Source organism: Ornithorhynchus anatinus, chromosome 5 (assembly GCF_004115215.2).
Source record: "Ornithorhynchus anatinus isolate Pmale09 chromosome 5, mOrnAna1.pri.v4, whole genome shotgun sequence".
Classification (NCBI taxonomy): Eukaryota; Metazoa; Chordata; class Mammalia; order Monotremata; family Ornithorhynchidae; genus Ornithorhynchus; species Ornithorhynchus anatinus.
The window spans coordinates 89070160-89087937 of NC_041732.1; the positions used below are offsets into that span (position 1 = coordinate 89070160).

Below are 17778 nucleotides of genomic sequence, written 5' to 3' on the forward strand. Positions count from 1 at the left end.
AGCCCTGGATCACCATCTCTGTCCGCCTCCTACGCTCCTATGCTCGAGCTGCTGAGCGCTGCTGGCGAAAGTCCAAGCACCAAGCCGACCTCACACACTTCAAATTTATCCTTTCCTGCCTTAACTCTGCCCTCTCCTCCGCCAGGCAAAACTTCTTCTCCTCCCTCATCGACACCCATGCCCGTCACCCCCGCCGATTGTTCCGGACCTTTAACTCTCTCCTTAGGCCCCCTGTTCCTCCCCCTCCCCCCATCTCTCACCCCCAATGATCTGGCCACCTATTTCATCACAAAAATCAACACAATCAGGTCTGAGCTCCCCAAAGTCACTCCTCCACCTCTCCCCTCCCCCCCACCAACCCTCTCCCCTACTTTTCCATCCTTCCCTGCAGTATCCTCAGAGGAGATCTCCTCCTCGCAAGTGCCACCCCCTCCACCTGCGCCTCGGACCCCATTCCCTCTCACCTTATTAAAACCATCGTCCCTGCCCTCCTCCCTTCCTTAACTTCTATTTTTAACCACTCAATCTCCAATGGCTCCTTCCCCTCTGCCTTCAAACATGCCCACATCTCCCCCATCCTAAAAAAACCCGCTCTCGACCCCACTTCCCCCTCCAGTTATCGCCCTATCTCCGTACTACCCTTCCTTTCCAAAATCTTAGAACGAGTAGTTTACACTCGCTGCTTAGAATTGCTTAACTCCCATTCTCTCCTGGACCCCCTCCAATCTGGCTTCCGTCCCCTCCACTCTACCGAGACTGCTCTCTCTAAGGTCACTCATGACCTCCTTCTTGCCAAATCCAATGGCTCCTACTCCATTCTAATCCTCCTTGACCTCTCTGCTGCCTTTCCACTGTCGACCATCCCCTCCTCCTCCATACCTTATCTCACCTTGACTTCACGGACTCCGTCCTCTCCTGGTTCTCCTCTTATCTCTCTGGCCGGTCATTCTCGGTCTCCTTCGCTGGCGCCTCCTCCCCCTCCCATCCTTTAACTGTTGGAGTTCCTCAAGGGTCAGTTCTTGGCCCTCTTAACCCTCTTTTCCCCCCATCTCCCTCTGCTCCTCCCCCCTCCCTTCCCATCCCCTCAGCACTGTACACGTCTGCTCAACTGTATATATTTTCATTACCCTATTTATTTTGTTAATGAATTGTACATCACCTTGATTCTATTTAGTTGCCATTGTTTTTATGAGATGTTCTTCCCCTTGACTCTATTTATTGCCATTGTTCTTGTCTGTCTGTCTCCCCCGATTAGACTGTAAGCCCGTCAAACGGCAGGGACTATATCTGTTGCCGACTTGTTCATTCCAAGCGCTTAGTACAGTGCTCTGCACATAGTAAGTGCTCAATAAATACTACTGAATGAATGACTCTGTCACTTGCCTGCTTGTGTGACTTTGGCCAAGTTATTTCACTTCTCTGTGCCCTGGTTTCCTCTACTATCAAATGGGGATTCAATACCTGTTCTCCCTCCTACTTCGACTATGAGCCGTATGTGAGGCAGGGACTGCATTGGACCTAATTAACTTGTATCTACCCCACCACTTAGAACAGTGCTTGATACATAGCAGGTGGAAAATAAATATCATAAATGAAAAAAATATATATTGATCAGCAGTCTTTTTATGGTATTTGTTAAGCGTTGACTATGTGCCAAGCCCTGTTCTAAGCATTGGGGGGATACAAGTAATCAGGTACTCCCACGTGGGGCTCAGAGTCGTAATCCCCATTTTACAGATGAGGGATCTGACACACAGAGAAGTTAAGTGACTTGCCCAAAGTCACATAACTGACAAGTGGCAGTGTCGGCATTAGAACCCATGCCCTCTGACTCCCAAGCCTGTGCTCTTTCCACTGGGCCATGCTGCTTCAGCTCTCACCGAAGCTCACCTTTTGAATATTGCAGCCAAATACATAGCTCTGTTCATGTTCTCTCTCCTTTCAGTGCTGCGTAACTGACTCTCACTCTTCTTAGTCATCTAAATTATTCCCTTTCAGCTTCATGACCCTTCATTTGACTCCTCTTTTTCGTTTCCTCTTTCTGCTGCTTCTCTCCTGCCTAATCCTCCACTCCCGGCCCTCTCCCTCACTCACCTTGCTAGTGCTCTTTGCTTAGAACAACCTCTCAAGTCCCCAGCTCCAAGTAGCTCCCTCCTCAAAGCCTACCACCAGCTCCAAGTTGTCTTGACTGATTAAATAGAAGAGAGAAACAAAATACACATCGCCAAAGTCCGATTAATAATCCAGTACTTACCAGGAAGCATTTAAGGTGTTAACAACCTGTGTCTGCGAATCTAGTCTACATTAAAGTAAACACTCCTCAAGGGCCCTCTCATTCAATTACTTACAAAAGTGATGTGCAGATGGCCCTTCGAGGCTTGAGGCTTGGGGCTGACTATATAAATAAATCCTGAAAGTTGATATTTTTTTCCTGGAGTCTGAATTACCCAGTTGGCTGTTGGCATGGAGCAAGTCCTATAATTGCCCAGTCTTTTTACTTCCCTAAACGGTCAGCTGGTCAAGCAGCTCAATCAATCAATGGTATTTATTGAGTGCTTACTATGTCCACAGTACTGTACTAGGGGCTTGGGAGAGGATAACACAACAGAATTAGCACTATATATTCCCTGCCTATATGGAGCTTACAGTCTAGAGGCCATCAAGGCATGACACTTTTTTCCCTCATTTAAAACGCCTGTGGTGAAGTTTAACACTTCTACCTGTAGCAACAGATACTGACAGCAAACTTATACAACGCACACAAATGAGCAGTTGCATTTTGGGGAGAAGGGGGTTTTTGGTAATCTGCTCAAGGAAAATCCACCAGTCAGTCCTGCACAAATGCAACAGGGCAGGTCTGTGAAGCTCCTCTCCTCAAGTCCCTCAGAGAATTATTGGCCAATTTGCCCTACCAGCAAGCAGCATGGCCTAATGGAAAGAGAACAGACCTGGGAGTCAAAAGACCTGGGTTCCAATCCTGCATCTACTTTGTCTGCTGTGTGACCTTGGACAAGTCACTTAACTTCTCTGTGCCTTGGTTTCCTCATCATAAAATGGGGATGAAATACTCCTCTCTCCTACTTAGGCTGTGATCCTATGTGGGACAGGGATTGTGCCCAACGCAATAACCTTGTATTTTACCCCACTGTTTAAAAAAGTGCTTGGCACATAGGAAGCCCTCAACAAATACTGTAATTACCAGTTCTGCCTCTTCTATACCCTGCTCGCTCCTCCAGGAAAAGTTGCTCCGGGTAGCACCCAGGGTCTGGGCTGGCTGGCAGTGAGATGAGAGCAGACAGGCCAAACCCCTAGGTGTCCAGGAAGCCCAATTCAATCAGGCCGGCTCTCAGCTGAAACTGTAAATGAAATGGGAAAGCAGCATGGTGTAGTGGGTACAGCACAAGCCTGTGGGTCAGAAGGTCATGCGTTTTAATCCCTGCTCTGCCACTTGTCTGCTGTATGACCTTGGGCCAGTCACTTCACTTCTCCGTGCCTTAGTTACCTCATCTGTAAAATGGGGATTGAGACTGAGTCCCACGTGGAACAGGGACTGTGTTCAACTCAATTTATTGTATCCCCTCAGGGCTTAGTACCATGCTAGGCACATAGTAAGCGCTTAACAAATACCACTATTATCAGTATTATTAAATGGGTGGCAGGTTGCCAGCCCCTCCTAACTCTTTAGTGTTCCTTGTCTTTATGTCCTGCTTGGCTCTGTACAGAGAGAGAATACATTAAGGAAACATGGGCTGGTTTATATATTGTTGCTGAATTTCACCCCATTCAAGCAGGGTTTACTGAAGGTGAAAAAGAAAAATGAGAAGGGAATTAATTCAGTGGGCTTTTCTAACACTGACAGGGGAGGAACAATTTTCTTCTGTGTATGACTCGTCTTTGTCACCTTTGTATACCGAGCCCAAATGTGGGCCTTAAGTCACTTCCTGATGACAATCTCCACACTCTGGAAGAGCCACTAGCTGAGTCAGTCCAAGGCAAAAATCCATGAAAGCAAATCCCCAAATTTACGGTTCCTAGTGACCTGCCTGTGGGCAGCTCATTTTCAATAGAACAGAGAATGGATGTTGTGCTACTACTGTCAGTCAGAATTCAACTGGAAACTTGGGAAAAACATTACAATAAGTCTGAGTCATGCACGCAGGGGTCTGTTGCTGTATCAGTAGGCTCTAGAAAATACCCGACAGTGTACCAAAAGGTGCTTCCTGTCAGGGTAAGCAAGCCTTCTCTGCTCCGTGAATCCCTTTGGGCCCCTCCCCAGCATTTACATTTGCCCCCTCCTTAATGGATGGGGAGAGGAGAAGCAGGGTGACTCCCTCCTAGGCCTCCTCCATCATGACCACCACTTACCCTCTTCTTCCCCCAACTCAAATTGACTCCGTATTTTCAGCTCTGACTGGGGCCAGGAGAGAGAGGCTGTGGCAACCATTAAATTTAAAAAGTAAAGGCAAGCCATAAATGAGGATGAGGACAGTCCACCGGGAGGGCAGAAAGAGAACTTGGTGGGGGCACAGGGTAAAATGACCCTTCGCCTGGTTTTTTATCAGACAGCCTGCTTTTCAACTAGTCCGTCGCTTGCTCAATACAGATCCACTACCAGACACCTTTATGTCTTCAGCACCCAGCATCCCTCCACCTCAGTTCCGGGAACCTGTGATCTGTGATCACAAGGTCCCTACAAAGGGCATGTGATGGCTCAAAAGCAAGGGCAGAGTTCAGTGGTCCCCCAGAGAAATGTTCTAATGTTAGAAGAGGTTGGTGTATTTCTGAAAACAGTAAGCTGATTGTGGGCAGGGAATGTGTCTGTGATATTGTTATATTCTCTCAAGCAGTTAGTACAGTGCTCTGCACACAGTAAGTGCTCAATACAATTGATTCTTTTGACCCTGTCACTTTACAGTGCGAGGCCAATGTCACATGAAGACTCATATGTCTCAATGTCCACCTTCCCATATGTGGTTGGTGTCCACTCTACCACACAGATGGTGATGGGGGAGTTTAGAATATGGGCAAAAGAGGCAGAAGAGACAGGTGGTTGGCAACTCTAAAAGCAGTGTGGGGTGGGGCTGAGGTTCGCAGAGAGAGGAGGAGGAGGAACATACCTGGTGGCGGGCACAGAGTAAGCACTAAAGAAATAGCCTCATTATTATTATTATTATCATTATTATTATTATCATCCTTATCTGGCAGGAAAATCCCCAAATGGAAAAGGGAGCAAAAATCACTTCCTAAAATGAGATATGACCTTCCTTAGCTGTGTGCCTCTTCCTTGTTAGAGAAATGCTACCCTAGGCAACTGACATTATTTCTCTCATTTTGTAAGGTTTAGCGAGAACCTAAATTTTGAACCTCAAAGAGCCAGAGCCCATATGGAAACAGAAGTCCATGGTTGAGGGGGGCTTGTTTTGTCCTCAGAGTGGCTCTATTTTGTGCCCCCAAAGAAACGGCAGCAGCAGCACCAGAGTGTGATGGTCTCCGCTCCTGCCTCACCTCCCCAACTCTGATCCTAGGGGACCATGTTGTCCCTGACTCCACCCCAACATCTCCAAATGCAAACAACCTGAGTAGACTCCAGGACCCTCCATGAAGTCCCCCAGGGCAAGGTGGCGTAGGGAATGGAGGTGAGGGAAGGAGTAGAAAATCCTGGCATGTAGTCTGCCCAGCCAGACTTGGGGGAGAGCTGTTCATGTGACTTGATTAAGGCTTGTCAGGGTAGGACAATCCTCCATTAGATTGGGGCCACAGGCATGATGATGCAGTATGAAATCAAATCTGTCTTCCCCCCTAGATTGGAGCTCCTTGTTCATTCATTTGTTCATTCAGTTGCATTTATTGAGCTCTTACTGTGTGCAGAGCACTTGTAGTAAGCGCTTGGAAAGTACAATTTGTCAATAGATAGAGATAATCCCTGCCCAACAATGGGCTCTCAGTCTAGAAGGGAGACGACAGACACAAAACAAAACAAGTAGACAGGCATCAATAGCATCAATATAAATAGAATTATAGATATATGTGCATCATTAATAAAATGAATAGAATAATAAATACATACAAATATACACAAGTGCTGTGGGCAGGAAGGGGGGTAAACCAGAGGGAGGGAGTCAGGGCAATGAGGAGAAAAAGCAGAGGAAAAGGGGGGCTCAGTCTGGGAAGGCCTCCTGGAGGAGGTGGGTGTTCCGTATGACTTTGAAGGGGGGAAGTCAGCTAATTTGGCGGAGGTGAAGAGGGAGGGCATTCCAGGCCAGAGGTGGGACATGGGCCAGGGGTCGACGACGGGACAGGAGAGAATGAGGCATAGTGAGGAGGTGAGCAGCAGAGGAGATACGTGTGCAGGCTGGGGTGTAGAAGGAGAGAATGGAGATGAGGTAGGAGGCCACAAGGTGATAGAGAACTGTGGGCAGGGAACATGGTATCTAACAACTCTGTTATTTTGTACTCTCCCAAATACTTAGTACAGTGCTCTGCACACAGTAAGCACTCAATAAATACCATTGATTGAAATCAATAGAGAAAATTGCCCTCAACTACTTATGATGTGACGACTAATCCCCGCCTTCAGTCCACTCCACCATAAAGGTTCCCTATGACCTGAAAGAAGGAATGCTTCTACAAAAGGAGGATACTTCATTCATTCATTCATTCAAGTGAATATAATGAGCACTTATTGTGTGCAGAGCACTGTACTAAGTGCTAGGCTGATCATGAAAAATCCCCAAAGATTTGTGATTTACTTACCAAAAACTTTCTGAGATCAACCCCACCTCTCCCTTGCTTCTAGTGTGGGGATATTTTTCACAGTGCTCAGTACACAATAGGCAATCAATAAATGCCACTGATTGATTGTCAAATGAGGAAATTGAGATAATTCAGAGGCATTGTCTTCAGACTTGAGAGCACTCACAAAATGGTCAAGCCACCGGGCATCCCCTTGTCAAATAACTAGTCCTAACCCCTGGACTAGTGATATGGGAGGGGGGCCCTGTCTTTTCTGGGTTCCATAGGTACAGTCTGAAGGTGCAGCTAACTTGCCAAAATGAGAACTTAATCATAATAATTGCAGTTAAGAGCTTATTGTGTGCCAAATATACTAAGCTCTAGAGTAGATTTGCAAACTGGACATAGTCCCTGTCCCACAGAAGGCTCATGGTTTAACTATGAGGGACAGCAGGTATTTTATGAGGAAACTGAGGCACATACAAATGACTTGCCCAAGGTCACACAGACAAGTCACAGAGCCAGGATTAAAATCCAAGTGCCATGACACCCTAGCCTGTGCTGCTCCCACTAAGCCATGCTGCTTCTTAAGTCAAAGTAAGTAGTTTAGGCAACCAGTTAATAGTCTTTCAAACCTTCTGATGAGATTCAAGCATCTCCCAGGTGAATTTTCTAATAACAGTGGCAAGTTAGCTATCCTTGTGCCCGAAACAACTTCCATTGCCAACGAGGTCAAAATCATTCCACTCCAGTGTTTCCAGTGGGAATGGCATGATTTGATTGGATTGGGGGTGGGAGCAAGGGGGGCTCTTGATGGGAAAGATTTCTAAGGGGATAGGGGTCCGTTCATTGTAAGAAAAATGTTAATTTTGCTTTTGGGAAAGATCCCCCATTTCAGGCTAGCTGGTGGGGGGACCCTCTAATTTCTGCACTTGCGGACCTACTGCTCGCTCTCCCAAGTCCCACCACATCATACCCCATCCCAAGACAGAGGCAAAACATGAGATTTCATTTTAGCCAAAAATATACAGCAAACTGTCATTATTATAAGCCTGAGAAAACCCACAATTTTACCCTTTGCTTTAACCACTTTTGTATTAATCCAAGATCCTACCGCAAAACAGCTCAGGGTTGGACTGGATGGGCCAAGATTTGCATTCAAATACATTTTCTCATTGTGCCTGCATCTCTAACTTTTAAAATAATTACAAAGCAACCTACCTTTTGGACACAAAAGGGTCTGAAGATGAGGCTCGGCTCTCCTTCCTCCCTAGTGTTGCCTCAACACAAAGGTGTGTTAGGATGAAGCAGGGATTTTAGCCTTTGTCCGAGGAAGGAGAGGAAGGGGGGTTTCCTGTCCGGAGCACCTGAGGATGCTCTGCAGCTCTTGTAGAAGCTGCGGTGGGCCGGGGAGCGTGGTCCGCTGACAGTGATGCTTATTTCAGTTCTACACTGCTAGGCAAGGAAGGCTCATAAAAGAGGAGTGTTTGGTGCACAGTTATATTTGGGCAAGCTAGCCAACCAGTAAAGGAATGGATATTTCTAGATGGTAAGCTCCGCACTAAGCCTCCAAAAATGCATGACTCTGCTGCTAGCCCCGGGAAAAACACCGACTTCATAGTAAAAACGAACTGCATTTCACAATAAGCTATTGATGTGAAAATAATCTATTCTTTTGTAAGGGGGGCGGAGAATTACGCTGTATAAATGAAAGCTTCACATGAAACACTAACACATTAATGAGGTGCTATTCTATTTGTTACATATTAACAGATGCCATCTTAGGAAATACGAAGACAGATTTTACAAGGCTCTAGCCACTCCGGAGTTTTGACTAACGCTCATTGGGAAGCCACTTTAACTCTTTCGGTCCCCTTCCATTCCTTAAATTATTGTTGCAGTGGTGTGTTTGGTTCACCATGCAAGTAAGCGGAGCTAAATGGAACACTGGTGACTGAGGTTTACAAGTCTAATTTACACTGAGAGAGCCAGCTAGCATAAGACTCTAGCTCAACCAGCAGTTCGAATAAAGACCACCTGCTGATCACATATTTCAAGACAGAATTTTTTTTTTTGCCGCTCTCGGGGCTTTAACTTTCCATGACCTTAATCCCTCAAGACAAAATAAATTTTGCAGTTCACCAAACCACGCATATGCAATAATAAACATCTGCTTCTTCCACATGCCAGTGCAATCGCTTACCTTGCCAACATAGAGGGGGTCTGTGCCCATGTATTCCTCCAGCACGAAGAATTGATTCCACACCCAGCTGCGTTTGGTCCTTGACTTGCCGGACTGAAAATAGGGCTTTGATTTGGACCTGGAGAGCTCCACCTGATTCGTCCCAGAAAGACAGAGGAAAAGCCCGATTATCTGCAGGAGGTGGCAGAACTCCACTCTGCCCAACTTCATCTTTGTAGCTTTCTATCACAGTCTTCCTTTGCCCTGTGTAAGAAGGAGAAAAAAAATCTCGACAAGCGAATGGGCCCAGTTCCAGTTGGCTTAGTCGTTCTTGCCTCTGGCTGAGCGGCAGCTGGGAGTCCAGAGATGATAATTTGGGGAGTGTTCGATTGGAAGAGGTCACAACTGCTGCAGAATTGTCTTCTCTAGAGAAATGCTGCAAGAGGTACCTAGCAGGACCAAAAAAAGAAAAAAGAAAAAAACTGATGTTGATGTAAAATAAAATAAAAATCATTAAACTTCCTACCTTAATATTTGCTTTGCCCAGAGTTGCATGCTCTTAAGACACCTTTTCAAATTACATAAGAATAACTATTATTATGATGATGATGATTGTATCTGTTAGCACTTAGTAAGTGTCAAGTACCATTTTAAATGCTGGGGTAGATACAACTTAATCAGATTGGACACAGTCCCTCTCCCACATGGGGTTCACAGTCTAAGTAGGAGGGAGAACAGGTAATGAACCCCCATTTTTATAGATGAGGTAACAGACACATAGAAGTTAAATGACTTGCCCACGGTCACAGAGCAGACAAATGGAAGAGCCAGGATTTGAAAACAGATCCTCTGACTCCCAAGCCCAAGCTCTTTCCTTTAAATCACGCTGCTGCTTTAATGAACACAAAAACATGATTGTCACATATTCAATTCTATAACATGGAGGTTATGCCTTTGACGTAATGCATATTAAGGAAAACTCATATTATATTATGCCCCCCTGGACCTAAGCCTCAGAAATCCTTCTCCAAAGCACAAATGTTGCATCCAGATAGGCTTGTGTCTTCCAAAGAATATACCCTAAATCCCTAACAAGATTCAATCCAACACATGAAATGGATACCTATATTATGGAAGAACTGAATGTACCCTGTTTAGCTACTTAATGTTATTTCTAATGGCGGATTTTTCTAATCTAATGTTGTTTTGACTACTATCTCTGCTCCTGCAACTACTAGTTTGGTACCGTTATTCTAGATTCAAAATCCAACATATCAAACAATGTATTTTAGAATCATATGATTGACAGAAGAGTTCTTAAATGTCTACAACGAATGGTCTTGTGTTTCTTTTTCCCGTCTGTTACATTCAATTTCACTTGTTGGTAATAGAATATGAAAACAAAGCAACTAAAAACAGGGATTTATCCAAATGGAAAAGACATATGTTAGCTTAAATCTCTTCTGTGCAACTGTAAAGACAAATAAAGTAGTCTAAGGTGACTTAAAACTGGTTGATTGATTTTGAGTCGCAGAACACCAGCTGCTGGGATGTATGTTGATTTAATTGTGCTTAGGGTAAAAGCACTGCATAGCCCAAATTCCAAACTAAGTAATGCTGGGTATTCTGGATAGCATGTTAGTTTCTATAGATCTTAGAGAGGTCAGAAAATAAGACTATTGCATTAATCCAACCCAGGATTTGCTGGAGACCACGCAGCTCTTAAATAACATTTTTTCTTTACAACACACCCTATTTGTTTTAGCTGCACACAGTCCAATTATTCAAAAACATGGAAAATGGATTATAAAATGGAAGCCCAGAAACAAGCCACAAGACATGGAGCAAAGGGAATTGATATCAACTAGTGCCTTAAATCACTTTGAAATATCCTGCCTTTTCCTGGATTCATTGTACTTCCTATAAGTAAATCAACCAAAAGGTAATTAAGGCGAAAGCTCATCATCCCTTTATTCCTATTCAAAAAAAAAAAAAAAAAGAATCAAAGTATACAGTTCCATGAGATAGACCAAGACGTATTTTATCAACTGGAATTTACACTGAAAGTGTATCATTCCGGCAATATGATTATAAGATCCTCATCACACCGATGTATCAAGCGGTCGGGATTGAAGGGAAAAAATACCGGACAAGGAAGAAGAAATTAAGAAAAAAAAATCAGTGCAAAATGTGCTCATTCACAGCCTCCTTATTCAGAAACGGCTGGAAGAAATGAGTTTCCATCTGCCCTGTGTTTTCCTAACTGAACAGATTAGCCCTGGCTGCTTCTTTAACATTGCAGCCTCCCCTCAAAAGTGCAGAATTCCCTGGCAGACAACCAGGTGGAGATTAAAGAACCAAGTGAGCACTTCCTACCAGTCAAAGGGTACCCGAGCCAGAAGGATTTCAGTCCAGTGAACTATCTTGGGTCATGTGATGACCAACGGGGGTGGGGCCAGGGTGTAATACTGCCAACTCACCTGGTATTCTGAAATCCTGTAACAGCAAAAACAAGAGTTGGCACCCTGGGATGGAAGGAGGTATGTGAACTTATATATGAAGCTGAACACTGAGTAGGGAGAATACTTTGTCAACCAATCAATCCTATTCATTGAGCACTTACTGTGTGCAGAGCACCATAATAATAATGATGATGATGGCTTTTGTTAAGTGCTTACTATGTGCGAAGCATTGTTCTAAGTGCTGGGGTGGGTTCAGGTTGTCCCACGTGGGGCTCGCAGTCTTAAGCTGTCACTTAGGCACTAGGGAGAGTACAATATAATAGAGTTGGTAGACACGTTCCCTGCCCACAACGAAGTTACAGTCACACCACCCTCAGTCCCACAGAACTTATGTGAGAAGCAGCATGGACTAGTGGAAAGAGCAAGGACCTGGAAGTCAGAGAACATTGCTCACAGTCTTAATCCCCATTTTACAGATGAGGGAACTGAGGCCCAGAGAAGTTAAGTGACTTGCCCACAGTCACACAGCCGACAAGTGGCAGAGCTGGGATTCGAACTCATGAGCCCTGACTCCAAAGCCCGTGCTCTTTCCACTGAGCCACGCTGCTTCTATGTGACCATGGGGAAGCCAGTTCTCTTCTCTGTGCCTCAATTCTCTCATCTGCAAAATAGGGATTCAATACTTGTTCTCCCTCCTATTTAGACTGAGCCCCAAGTAGGACCTGATGATTTTATTTCTACCCCCAGAGCTTAATACAGTGCTTGGCACAGAGTATTTGTTTAACGAATACCACAATTATCATTATTATTACATATCATTAGTGTGTTAATTCATATTACTGTCTGTCTCCCCCTCAGAACTATATGTTCCTTGTGGGTAGGGGACATGTCTACCATCTCTGTTATATTGTACGCTCCCAAGCACTTAGTACAGTGCTCTACACACCGTAAGTGCTCAGTAAATATGATTGATCGATGATTGAAATCCCACCCAGAATACAAGAGATGAGTTTCTTTTAGGTAGGTATTACTCCCACCCTACCCCGCTGAACCTCAGCAGGGTCATGTTTCACTCTATTCTACACCTGCAAAAACTGGAATGACTCTGAGGGAACTGAGCCTCCTTTTGAGGATGTCCCAAAGCTCTGGGGGCCTGGGACCTCCAGAGCCACACTGGGAGACCACTGGTGATGTCACAGAATAATTATGGTACTTGTTAAGTGCTTATTATGTGCCAGGCCCTGTTCTGAGTGCTGGGGTAGATACAAGATAATTGGGTCATTCACAGGCCCGGGCTCACAGTCGGAGAAGCAGCGTGGCTCAGTGGAAAGAGCATGGGCTTTGGAGTCAGAGGTCATGGGTTCAAATCCCGCATCTGCCATTTGTCAGCTGTGTGACTATGGGCAAGACACTTCACTTCTCTGTGCCTCAGTTACCTCATCTGTAAAATGGGGATTAAGACTGTGAGCCCCACGTGGGACAACCTGATTCCCCTGTGTCTACCCCAGCGCTTAGAACAGTGCTCTGCACATAGTAAGCGCTTAACAAATGCCAACATTATTATTATTATTAATCCCTATTTTACAGATGAGGGAACTGAGGCACAGAGAAGTGAAATGACTTGCCCAAGGACACACAGTAGACAAGTGGAGGAGCTGGGGTTAGAACCCGTGACCTTCTGACTCCCAGGCCCATGCTCTATCCACCCGGCTATGCTATTTCACATAATAACTGTGGCATTTATTAAGCACTTTCTATATGCCAGATAAAGTATTAAGCGCTGGGGTGGATACAGCTAATCGGGTGCGACACAGTCCCTGTTTCACTTGGGGCTCACAGTTCAATCCCCATTTTACAGATGAAGTAACTGAGGCCCAGAGAATTGAAGTGCATTGCCCAAGATCACACACAGCAGGCAAGTGGCAGAGCCAGGATTAGAACCCATAACTTTCTGACTCCCAGGCCCATGATCTACCCACTAGGCCACCCTGTTTCTCACCGGTAGTATGAAAGTCACAGACTACAGTATCCTCCCTTAGATGAGACTGGACACAATCCTTGTCCCACATGGGGTTCACAGTCTAAGTAGGAGGGAGAACAGGTAATGAACCTCCATTTTTATAGATGAGGTAACTGAGACACCTGAAAGTTAAATGACTTGCCCATGGACACAGAGCAGACAAATGGCAGAGGCTGGATTTGAAAACAGGTCGTCTGACTCTGAATTGGAATTATTTTTTTTTTTCCTGGACCAGAATTGTAAAGCCAAATCATCAACTCACAGTATGAAATCTTTATCAGGATTCACTGGTGCACAGTATAGAAGTTGTGGCAGTGGTTATTATGATGCATACTAAATGTAGGGCACTGCATGTCCTAAACATTTGGGAAAGTACAGCAGAAGGAAAATATACAATATTTACCCATGAGGAGAATACAATACAATTAGAAGACACAGTCTCTACCCTCAGGAGCCTTAAGCTAATGGGGAAGACAGGTAGACATAAACTAAATACACCCAATAGGAAATGAAGCAAGACTAATTCAATTCATGATATTCACTGAGCATCTACAATGCAGAGCATGGAACAAGCTGCCTGGGAATTACACAGAAAAAAAATGGTTCTGTCCTCATGAAGTTTCCAAGCTAGAGTAAACATAGTCATAACTGGTAAAATTCCAAAGCAAAAATGAAATAAATGCAAGGAGTAAACACTGAGTCTGTAGGGTGGATGATGAAATAACATGTCCTATGAGGCAGACAATAATCAGGGAATGCCTCCTGGAGGAGGTGGAACTTGAGGAGGACATTGAAGGAGAGAATGGATGTGGTTTGTTGGATTTAAGAAGAGGGGGAGATCCATACTGGGGAAAAACTTGCACAAAGTGACAGAGATGGTAGAGTTAAGAGTGTGGTGTAGTTAGATGATGAGCTTGGGAAAAGTGAAAAGTGTAAGGTGTAGTGAATGCCTGAAGAGTGAGCAAAGGTGAGAAGGAGATTAACTGGTAGTTTGATGCAAAGACAGATGGGTAGCCATGCACTCTGAATAGTGTTTTATGAAATCGATCAGACTGAAGAGGGAAAAAGCTGGAACTTGGAAGTAGTAGTAGTATCTACATAATGATGTAGATATGGGAAATGCTGTCAAGGAAACATATATCATTGAATATAAAAACGAGATGACTTTGGTTATTCATTATAACTACTAAAAAGAGAGTTGCATTTCTTCCTAAAATGGTTTGTATACCTCTAGATTGTAAACTCCTTGTGGGCAGGGATCATGTCTTCCAACTCTACTGTATTGTACTCTCCCAATTTAGTACTGAGTTCTTCACAAAGCTAGCACTCAATATCATTGATTGATTGGTGCACACAGTAAACACTTAATAAATACAATTGTCTGTTGCATGTAAGAAAAAAGGGTTTTCATTCATTCCCAAATAAGAATGACTGCCATTAATGTCTCTGAACATTAGTGTTTCCACACGACCAGCCTTCTTGATGGGGGAAGGCAAAAAGGATAAATGACAGTGGAAAAGGCCAAAGGATGCAGGAGAAAGAACGGAAGTCTTGATGGAAGAAAAAGACTCAAGATGAAAAACCTCTTAAAGTAACACATGGATTTAATTTTTCAAATGGTTCTCATTAAGCACTTACTAAATACCTAGAACAGAACTCAGTGCTGGATAGAAAGAAAACCATTAGAATGGCTACAGTCCACATCCCACACGAGCTCATGTTTGAGTTGGAGTGAGGATGATTTAATCCCCATTTTACAGATAACAGACACAGAGAAGTGAAGTGGCTTGCCCAAGGTCATATAGCAGTAAAATGTCAGAGCTGGGATTAGAACACAGTTCCCTCATTCCCAGACCTGTGTTCTTTCCACTAGGCCATGCTGCTCCCTGTCTAACCACAGAAGGATCCTCACAAAATGGTAAGAAGGCCTGGAGGGAGGAAAGGAAAAGGAAAAAAGGATGCTGAAGCCAAGCCTCCCGCACACTGACTTTAGAACCACCTGAATATTGTTGCTTTGATCAAGCTGCTTATTAACCTTGACTTTGAAAACGCCCATTTGTGCAACTGGACCAAAGTGGGGAAAAAATGACATAAAACAAATGTTAAAAAGGAATACCTTGTAACTTTTTGTTTTCTTGGGTAATCGGAATGAAAATTGAGAAATTTTATTTTACGGACTTCAATAGATCTCAGTGACACCATGCCTTTGGCAAAGCTTGATATAACAAATCAAAGATTATTGACTTAATGAGACTGCAGACCACAGCATGGCAGAGGAGATATTTATGATCTTTGCTGCAGTTCAGATACAGAAAACAACACTGAGGCTTCTCCACTGGACCTGTAGACCAAACAAATGAAGTTAACACCATCAACAGATACTAACTCTGGAAACTGCATCAGACATTTGTGTGCCTTCAATACTTTCCCAAAAACTTAAGATTACTTCATGATGATACCACTGACTGGATCTGAATTGGGTAAACCCTACCTGATACTTTCCCCATTACTGAGTAAAGCAGGCCTGAATAATAATAATTATGGCATGGTATGGCATTTGTTAATCGCTTACTATTTGCCAAACACTGTTCTAAGCGCGGGGGGTGGATACGAGGTAATCAGGTTGTCCCATGTGGGGCTCACAGTCTTAATCCCCATTTTACAGATGAGGTAACTGAGGCTCAGAGAAGATAAGTGGCTTCCCCCAGGTCACACAACAGATAAGTGGCGGAGGCAGGATTAGAACCCATGTCCTCTGACCCCCAAGTCAACCCCCTTTCCACTAAACCATGCTGCTTCTCCAGCCTATTTCAGTTAACAGGGCTCTAGGTTGCAACAAATAAGCTGGAACTAGAAATTGGAATATGATTCTGATCCTCTGAAAAAAGGCTTCATCAAAGTTCTTGGAGCAGGCCCAGAGGAATACCTACCCATTACAAACTATTATTGGAAAATATTGAAGTGTGCACGCATGCACACACACACACACACACCACCCCTCCCCCTTAGTACAGTGCTTGGAACATAGTATGTGCTTAAATACTATCATTACTAAAATAAGATATGCATATTTTAAAGAAACATTATGAATTGACAGATAGAAAAGGTATGAGGTCAAATTCTACTCTACCCCTAGGAAGTCCATCAAGAGTTTTATGCTACATGAATTCTAAGACTGAAAGATGTGTGCAACCAACATGGTAGCAGGGTTAACCCTGAAATGAGAGTCAGTACAGCAAAGGGGGAAGCTCAATTTCCATGAGGCCAAATCCCCTTTTAGAGTAATTCCCCCATTGCCACCTACATACAATGCTTAATAATAATGTTGGTATTTGTTAAGCACATACTATGTGCAGAGCACTGTTCTAAGTGCTGGGGTAAATACAGGGTAATCAGGTTGTCCCACGTGAGGCTCACAGTTAATCCCCATTTTACAGATGAGAACTGAGGCACAGAGAAGTTAAGTGACTTGCCCACAGTCACACAGCTGACAAGTAGCAGATCTGGGATTTGAACCCATGACATCTGACTCCCAAGCCCGTGCTCTTTCCACTGAGCCACGCTGCTTCTCTAATGTTCATTGATGATACACGATCAGAACCAATGAGATGCGGGTAGGAACTCAGTACATCACAGAGATGATGACTGTAAACTCCTTAAGAACAGGGAGAAGAAACATGGCCTAGTGGAAAGAGGACTGGGATTCAGGAGACCTAGGTTCTAATCCCAGCTCCACCACTTTCCTGCTGTATGATCTTGGATAAGTAACTTCACTTCTCTGTGCCTCAATTTCCTCAACGGTAAAATGGTAATTGAATGCCTGGTCTCCCTTCCCCCTTACACCGTGAGCCCCATATGGGACAGGGACTGGGGCCAACTTGGTTATCTTGTATTTACTCTAATGGTTAGTAGAGAAGCAGCTCAGTGGAAAGAGCACGGGCTTGGGAGTCAGAGGTCATGAGTTCGAATCCCGGCTCTGCCACTTGTCAGCTGTGTGACTGTGGGCAAGTCACTTAACTTCTCTGTGCCTCAGTTACCTCATCTGTAAAATGGGGATTAAGACTGTGAGCCCCACATGGGACAACCTGATTACCTTGTATCCCCCCAGCACTTAGAACAGTGCTCGGCACATAGTAAGCGCTTAACAAATACCAGCATTACAGTGCTTGCTACATGAGTGCATACTGTAAGCCCCTTGAAGGTAATAATCATTTCTACCAACTCTATTGTGAACATAGCATTTATTAAATACTAACAAATTAACAATTATCATATCCACTAATTTCATTGTATCTTCCCAATACGTTAATACAGTGCTCTGCACACAAGAGGTGCTCAAGAAATACTCCATATTGACTGAATAATATCTTCAGTGGGTGGGA

The 17778-nt window shown here is 44.2% G+C and overlaps 1 protein-coding gene across 1 annotated transcript in view; it reads right to left on the minus strand.

Annotated features, from left to right (window-relative positions):
- Window positions 1-17778, minus strand: part of LOC100680819 (cadherin-7) — a 157399-nt gene that overhangs the window by 130839 nt on the left and 8782 nt on the right. Inside the window, exon 2 of the mRNA XM_029066732.1 lies at window positions 8936-9363. Within this exon, the coding sequence (XP_028922565.1) occupies window positions 8936-9145 (210 nt within the window). The 5' untranslated portion in view covers window positions 9146-9363. The remainder of the gene's footprint in view (window positions 1-8935; window positions 9364-17778) is intronic.